This window comes from Gobius niger (genome assembly GCF_951799975.1).
Source record: "Gobius niger genome assembly, chromosome: 10".
NCBI lineage: Eukaryota > Metazoa > Chordata > Actinopteri > Gobiiformes > Gobiidae > Gobius > Gobius niger.
In genome coordinates this window covers 35,612,425-35,620,937 of record NC_136861.1, presented here as the reverse complement: position 1 = coordinate 35,620,937, position 8,513 = coordinate 35,612,425, and the positions used below count along the sequence as shown (strand labels likewise).

Genomic DNA, 8,513 nt, shown 5'->3' with positions numbered 1-8,513 from the left:
TGAGATCATTACACTACCCCCCCTTATCAAAGTTCCTCGCCCACGAGGGGCACATAAAAGTCACCCAGGTATGTGGGGGGTCGACGAGCCCTTCTCGGACGCTGGGGTGGAGAAGGCAAGGGAACAACAGCTCCATTGGGTGAATTAGAGGGGTCTACAACAGGTGGGGCAACATCAGTGTCTCTTGGGAGATCCTGTCCTGGTGGAACACTCACACCGTTGTAAGGAGCCAGTCTGTCACGGTGTAGTGCCACCTTGCGACCTCTAGGTGGTAACTGAACCCTGTACACAACCTCTCCAAGTCTCTCTAGAATAGTGCAGGGTCCAATCCAGTTACTGTCCAGTTTAGGGCACCTGCCTTTCTTCCTCTGCGGGCTATAGACCCATACCTGCTCACCCACTGCAAAGTGGCGTCCCTTGGAATGCACATCATAGTTCCTCTTCTGTCGTACTGCTGCATTCTGAAGTTGCTTCCTAGCAAATTCATGAGCAGAGTCTAGTCGGTCCTGAAGTCTTTTTGCATACTCCGGTCCGGGTGGAGTAGCAGGCACGTCGGGCGGTCGTCCCATCATCATCTCTGCAGGCGTCCTGATTTCCCGCCCCAGCATAAGGAGAGCAGGGGAACAGTTGGTGGAATCCTGAGTAGCTGAGCGATAAGCCATGAGCACAAAGGGCAAATGTGTGTCCCAGTCCCGTTGGTGCTTGGCTGTGACCATAGCCAGCTGCTGGGCCAGGGTCCGATTAAATCTTTCGACCAGCCCATCGCTTTGAGGATGTAGAGGGGTGGTGCGGGTCTTGTGGGAGCCTAGCTTTGTACACATAGCTGCAAAAACGCGAGACTCAAAATTGCGGCCTTGGTCCGTGTGTATTACCTCTGGGACCCCAAACCGACTAAAAAATCCCTCCACCAATGCATTCACTACAGTCTCTGCTTCTTGATCCGGAAGGCTGTATGCTTCCGGCCACTTTGTAAAATAATCCATAGCGGCGAGAACATACCGGTTGCCTTTTTCTGTTTGAGGAAACGGACCGAGAATGTCGATTCCGATCCTTTCCATGGGACAGCCGGCTTGAAACTGTTGGAGAAGAGCCCTGGATCTCTCAGTGGGTCCCTTGTGGGATGTGCAACGGTCACAACGACGACAGTAGTCTTCAACATCTCTCCTCTGTTGGCCCCAATAGAATCCTTGCCGCAGTCGGAGAAGTGTTTTAGTGATCCCAAAGTGGCCAGCGCCTGTAGCTCCATGACAGCCAGTGAGGACAGTCTCCCGTAAGGCCCTAGGCACAACAATCTGCCACCTCACTTCCCCTGTTCTTGGGTCTTTCCAACCCCTTTGCAACACCCCGTCAATTAAGCGTAAGGCCTCCCACATCGACCAGAGTCCTTTAGTAGCTCGGGGAAGGGCAGCAATTTCATCCCAATTAGGTCGCCGTTGGTCGGTCAGCCATGTGACCACAGGACTAATTTCGCAGTCCTGTTCCTGTTGACGGACCCACTCAGCAGCATCAACTCCCACTAGTTCATTGTAGGCTGGTTCACCAAAGTCGACAGTTGCACACCTGACTGTTGACTCTAGCTCCATGCTCTCCTGGGCCTCCTTCCTTGTACAGTAGCGGCAGTCGCTCGGATAGCACGGCCGACGAGAGAGAGCATCTGCGTTGCCATGGCGCACTCCTGGTCTGTGCACCACAGTGAAGTCGTAGGCCTGTAGCTCCTCAATCCAGCGTGCCAGCTGGCCCTCCGGTTCCTTAAAAGACATGAGCCATTGAAGGGCTGCGTGGTCCGTTCTGACGGTGAAATGGAGGCCCCCCAGGTAGTACTTGAAATGGCGTATAGCGCTCACTACAGCCAAAAGCTCCCGTCTGGTGACACAGTAGCGTTTTTCTGCCTTGTTAAGTGTCCTGCTGTAATACGCCACCACTCTCTCCCCCTCGGCAGTGAGCTGGGAAAGCACAGCACCAGAGCCAGCACCGCTGGCATCAGTGTCAAGGATGAAGGGAAGGTTAGGGTCAGGTGGTGAGAGAATAGGGGCATTCACCAGGGCGTTCTGTAGCTTTTCAAATGCAGCACTGCACTCCTCCGACCACACAAACATCTCCCCCTTTTTAAGAAGGTGGAAAAGGGGTGCCGCAATGCAGGAGAAGCCCTTCACAAATCGCCGATAATATGAGGCCAGGCCGAGGAAGCTCTTCAAGTCAGAGACGCATGTAGGAACAGGCCAGTCTTTGACAGTTTGCACCTTGTCCTCCATAGTGCTCACTCCTCCCTCTCCAATCCTGTGGCCCAGGAAAGAGACCTCGCGCCTCATGAAGCAGCATTTCTGGGGGTGGAGTTTAAGTCCAGCTGCCCTAACCCGCTCCAGGACACGTCTGAGTGCCAACGACGCAGATGAGAAGGTCTCGCCATGCACCAGGATGTCGTCCAGATAAACAACGCACTCCTGGCGGGGAACATCAGCCAGCACCTTGTCCATTAGTCTCTCAAAAGTCGCAGGGGCATTGCATAGACCAAAAGGAAGAACTTTGAACTGCCACAGCCCCTTAGGGGTGGTAAAAGCTGTCTTTGGTCGGTCCTCTGGAGCAAGGGGGACTTGCCAGTAACCGCTCCGTAGGTCTAATGACGAGAACCACTTCGACCCTGCCACGGAGTCCAGGGCTTCATCGATGCGTGGTAGTGGGTAAGGATCCTTCTTGGTCACATTATTGAGGGGCCTATAGTCCACACAGAAGCGCCAATCAGTCTTTTGCTTTTTGGGAACCATTACAACTGGGGCGGCCCAAGGGCTTGTTGAGGGCTCAATGAGTCCTGCCTTTTCCATTTCTTGCAAGGCCTTATCTGCAGCCACTTGTCTTGCCAGGGGAAGCCGCCGTGGTCTCATCCGGATCGGAGAAGCAGCTCCTGTGTCAATGTTGTGTTGGATGAGATTTGTCTGGCCCATATCGTCCTCCGATATGGAGAAGCTGTCTTTAAATTCTTGCAGCAGTTGCCAAAGTTGGCCCCGTTCCAACTCATCCAATCCATCACAGTTCTTATCCCATACTGCTCTCACAACCTCCAGCGCTCTTTTCTGGTCAAAATGAGGCTCTAATGTGGGCACAGTGTCAGTTTGGGATACAGGGCAACTCTTTCTAGACAGCTGTTTGTGCATCTGGACGGTGTGTTTGTCCGGGAAGGTTAGGGTGCCCCTTTTGGTGTCGATAACACAATCCAAAGCTCTCAAAGTGTCTAGGCCGAGTATACAATCCTCCAAATCCACGACCCACACCGGACAATAAACTGAGTTCTTTCCCACTCCCAGGGTTACTGTAGTCTCCCCGACCATGGGAGCCCTCTCACCAGTCACAGTTTGTAGCTGAACAGAAGTAGGCACAACAACAGATGTACAGTCCAATACATCTGGCCTCAGAAGAGTGGCTGAAGAGCCTGTATCCACCAGTGCGGAGCAGTTCACCTTTCCCACTGTTATTGGCACATACCAGCAATCCCCAGTCACAGTTCGGCCCACTACCACAACATTTCCAGGTCGGGACAGTGTCACGGGGCCCCGCAATGTCCCGATTATGCGGTGCCCGGGTCGTTTCCCTGTGTTGGTCCGGGGCAGTCACGGGCCATGTGTCCAGGCAGTCCGCAGTTCCAACAGATCAGCTGACGCCGTGGCCTGGGTCTCGGCCTCCTCTCTAATGTGGTTGCACGCACCAGTTGAATAAGCTCACCCAGTTCGGAGGTTTCTGGTGTGCTGAGGTCAGAAACATTTGCCATATTTACTTGCACGGGCTCCTTCACCATAGGGGCGCTCAGCAGTTCCCTCTCAGTGGCCAGGTCCAGCGCTTCTTGTAGAGATTTAGGGTGAGACAGGAGTGTCTGTATGCGGAGATCAGAGGGTGACAGAGCCTGCAGAAAGTGGTCTCGGGCCAGCTCCGACTGTATAGCAGGAGGCATGTGTGAATAGGTGCGATGAACCAGCCCCTCAATGTCATTTGCGAGCGCTCTCAGCTGTTCACCCGGGCGGCGGTGGCGACTGCACAGTTCTGAGCGGAGTACACTGGATGTGTAGCAGGGCCCGAACCTCCTCTTTAAAGCGCCGACTAAAGCTCCATAGTCGCGCCTGTCTTCGGGGCTCAGTAGCAGGAGACTAGAGAGCGCATCCCCAGTGAGACACATAGCCAGTTGGAGGGCTTTTTCTTCTGTAGACCATCTTGCTGCCTGGGCTAACAGTTCAAACTGTGCGTGAAAAGCTTCCCAGTCCGCTTTACCGTCATATCTTGGGGTTTTTATAGCCCGAGCTGGAGAAAATTCAACATGAGGGGTGATGTCAGACTTCACACCCCTGGGGACCTGCCCATTCTGCGCGCTCACGGTGGCTTCTCGTACAGCGCTGCGCGGGTTACTCAGACCGGCTTCTGCTGCGAGCTGTTTGGCCATGTCTCTCACCCGTTCTCTGTGCTCTGTTGCCGAAAATGGAGTAGTTATGTCCCACCGATCTGGAAGATCATCACCGTCTTGCTCTTGTTTAATCTTTGAATGAGCCGTTGAAAACATCTTTGAGTGGAGTTGCCAGACGTAACACGGAGGTTGGCTCGATACTTCTGACACCAGTGTAGCAATCCGGTGAAAAACGACTCCGTAGTATTTCTTGACTATTTAATAGTGGCAACAGAACAAAAAGGGCCACTGTAGGCCGTGACCCACGCCAAAAGCAACACACACCTTCTTAGTCCCCAAAAATGTCTCTCCTGTCCTCAACTGTCACTTAACTCTCACTCCCCAGCAACGCTGCCTCGCGTTGTCATGACAACCAGATCATGACAACCAGAATGTTAACCACAACACAGGGTAAATTAACTTGAACAAACGAGAACATAAACATGAGATCATTACAATACCAATCTATTTTAGATGTAGACTTTTCACTGTGGTCTACATAAGCATGGCAGATGTATCTCAGTGTCCCAAGCAGAGAATGTGTGAGGTATAGAGACTTGATTATATGTATTACAAAGCTTTATTTTATTTCTCTCACAGCAAAGTGCACAAAACATGTCACATAAAAAAAAAAATATTGTGCAAGAACACTGTCCTAGAAATAGTTTTCGGTTGGTCATTGAAGATAAAGCAGATAAATCATCCATGTTTATCTAAAGGCTTAACTAAGGGTCTGTAACATTAGGCTCTTGGGTCCACAAAGTCATTTCTATTATTACTACATTTAGTGAATTACAGGTTTAACCAATGTAACACACGCACTGAACTACCACTAAATGATGAGTAAAGGCTATAATAAAGTCTTTACACGTATGCTTATTTAGTTGAAATAGTGAAAATGATAGATCTTATTTTTTTGGTAAGTTTTCTTACTTAATTTTGTACTTCCTGGCTTTTACAACATTGCAATTACCCAATGCAATTTTTCTTTTGTTAATCTTACTACGACAATATCAATCAATCAATAATGACAGTTTATATTTCATTTGAGGATCAAGCTGCATGTGGTACTCTATTCACTTAGTCTACCTAGATGTGTGCAATAAACAAATTGAACAAATACAATTTAAATTAATACTTGCCATACAATATCGAACTTGACTGTTTAATACTTAATTTATGGAATCAGAACTAGAACACACTGAACTGAATTTTTAAATGTGGCTCGATCATCCATCAAACTTTGATACGCCTTTTAGATTGATATAATTACAGTTTTGAGGGGACAAGGCATTAAAAACATAGCAGTAAAGCTGAATTCTTGCATCCACAGTTGAGCTACAGGAAGTAGCAGTAGCTCATGTACAGTATGCTGCATGCATGCATACATGCAGGTCTTCTCAATGCACAGGAGACAAAGTTGATTCTTATGGCTATACAGTTGTTGGGTTGCAGGTTAGTGTTCTAAAGGCCTATAATGTTATATAGAGGTACAATTATTTCATTTTTGAGGAAATGTTTGGTCTTGTATAAGAAAGATAATGGACCCAGTGACTGAAATTAGTGATCATTTTTGTAATTCATACATTTATTTTTTTGGCTGCAACTTGTGAAAGTGTAATGCAGTTAATATGAAAAACTGGCTCCTGCCTCCCCACTGGGGAGTGTGACATCACATTATAGAACCTGCAACCCAGCAATACCAACTAAAATAATTACACATGCACCATTAAGTTTTCAGCTTCTAGAGACAAAGTGGTGCTGGTTCTACCTCACCAAACCATCCTGTGAAATATCTGACAGAAACAGCTAAAGGCTTCATTTTGTTCTTGGATTGCTGATCAGTGTCTACAATTAAATCTTGCATGGAACATTGATTTCATCTACTATGTTGTCCAGTGGCATGTCAGCTTATAGAATTCTTCATATTGCAATGTTTACTCCCATCGTTCTATATGTGGTTGGCGACTGTCCTTGTCCAATGTGCCTCCATTTCCAGAAACATTCTTTCTTTGCCCGATAGAGAGGTCGTCTGAAAATGTGAATTGAAATGTTATTTAAAAAAAAAAACACACACTAAGACATGAATTACTTTAAAAGGGAAGTCTGTCATCAATATACTGATCAAATGCATCACCGTGTGATCCGATACATACAGTGGACATGAAGAATGGTTTGCATGCATTTTCTCCACCTCTTTCTCCACCTCTGACTCTGCATGGACAAGAAAAGTCTGTTACAACTCAGCATACATTTTTGCGTGCAAGATGTGTTAGCATCATTCTAATTTACATTTAAAATATAGTCCTCAATAAGGCAAAAAACTGTTTTCAATGAGAAGAAATATAAACCACTTGGGGAAATAGTTATATAAACAAAATGATAGGTGTCAACAAATGCATTTACTGGTCAACACTAAAAACGATTCTCCCACTTACTGGTGTAAAATACAATACTCCTATGCTACATTTGTTCGAATTTTAATGCGAGTTGAGCAATATTGTGATGTGCTCACCTACAGGTACTTATGACAGTTCAAATGAGTGGCCAGTCCTGTCTTGCACACACCTCAAGCTGGAAAATCCAGAAAACCACTCATACACGGGCTTTTTTCATCCACTGGACTTTGGTTCATGGTTAGCCACTTCTCTCAGGCAACACAGTCTGCATTCTGAAAAGATTTTGTTCCATACTGCCAGGCCAGTCTGAAAATATAATAATGCATATTCCACAGTCAATCCATAATTATCTGAGAATTCTAATGGTAACTGGTGCATTATTTCCCTGTAATCGCACAGTTCGTCTGAAAATCATCTTCTATATCACTCCACTGCAGCAATTTCCACAGTAATGATTAAAAATTAAGCTACTATTGTTGTGGAAGTCGCTTTAGATAAATCATCTGAAAAAACTGACTCTGCGTTGTGCAGTAAACCTGTGTAATACACAGCTTCTTGTTGTTTAATCCTTACTTATTCTACATTTGCTAAACTAGCACTATAGTCTAGCATTATAAACTAGCTATGTAATCTACGTATTATATTTGCCACACAAAATAATCAAGCCAAAACTTAACATGCTCACCTTATGTCCTCTTGAAAAATCTGGACCTGTGCCTGCTCACAGCCTCCTACTTGTCTGGCCTCTCATACTGGGCACAGAGTGGTTCAGGCACAGGTACTTTGTCTGTGTGCTCCTGGTATGGGAGAGGATCCTCCACCACACTTTCAAACAGCAGGGCCATTAGTTGGTCAATGTAGACTGTAAACAAAGCACAAAACATTTGTCTTTGTAAAAGCATTGGTTGTGTTGTTTTTAATGTGACATACCTGAGGTAGCTCTGGTCTTCAGGGCTCGCACGGTGTAGTCGCCACGTTTGTACTTTGGGTACACTATCGCATACCGCAGTACACCTTCAAGTGTTGTAGCATGTGACCTTGTAGCATTTTCATTGTAGTGCAGGGCAGCAATTTGCAACCTACAACATTTTTAGGTACAGATTCACACAACTTTTTTTTTTTTTTAATGTATGTATGTATTACCTTGCTAACATTCCTCTGAAGGAGAAGCCTGCACTTTTGGGGGAGAACCTAATTATCAGGCTGTGGAAGGCCTCAAGGGTTGACGTGTGGTACACCGGGCTGATTTTCTCCACATCCTTCACAAAGCGTGGAGCCAACACAATGTCACTGAGCCTCTCACATGCTGCTGTGCCTACAGAGTAAATTACCATGACATAATTGTAAAGCAATTTTTGTTTCGAATGACAATGCCAACCTTACATTTTTGAAATGTACATAAAATACAATGAGTAGAGGGCCAGTATTACTGATAACAAATGCAAAACTTACTTGGTTTGAGCCACACTCTTGACCCTTCCCCAACCAGAGGCCCGTGTAGGCACCGAGGGAACAGGGCATTGTCGTGCGTGTGCACATTCTGCATGTGGTTGGCCACAGACGTCCACTTAGCGACAGCCTCTTGTCCCGAGGAGGAAGTCGAAGCTGCCCAATAGAGGTGATTTACCACGCTTTTTCTCCACTGGCCAGCGTCCTGGGTGCTCTTTCTCTTTGCGAGCTCATCAATTTTT

The 8,513-nt window shown here is 46.9% G+C and overlaps 1 protein-coding gene across 1 annotated transcript; it reads right to left on the bottom strand.

The window, feature by feature from the left end:
* Nucleotides 1-7,507: 7,507 nt before the first annotated feature.
* Nucleotides 7,508-8,398, bottom strand: LOC306969415 (uncharacterized protein). Its single transcript, XM_079565035.1, has 4 exons — nucleotides 8,275-8,398; nucleotides 7,966-8,137; nucleotides 7,753-7,901; nucleotides 7,508-7,684 (listed from the first exon to the last, which is right to left on the bottom strand). Exons 1-4 carry the CDS (start codon nucleotides 8,366-8,368, stop codon nucleotides 7,554-7,556), a joined length of 546 nt encoding a protein of 181 aa, XP_079421161.1. The 5' UTR covers nucleotides 8,369-8,398; the 3' UTR covers nucleotides 7,508-7,553.
* Between the last annotated feature and the right edge of the window lie 115 nt (nucleotides 8,399-8,513).

Bases quoted from the DNA above. Each gene is read 5' to 3' on its own strand.
- LOC306969415 (XM_079565035.1), bottom strand. From the start codon at position 8,368: ATGCAGAATGTGCACACGCACGACAATGCCCTGTTCCCTCGGTGCCTA. The intron at 7,902-7,965 runs GTAATACATACA...AAAATGTTGTAG, and splicing joins TTCAGAGGAATGTTAGCAAG to GTTGCAAATTGCTGCCCTGC. The intron at 7,685-7,752 runs GTATGTCACATT...CTTTGTTTACAG, and splicing joins GAAGACCAGAGCTACCTCAG to TCTACATTGACCAACTAATG.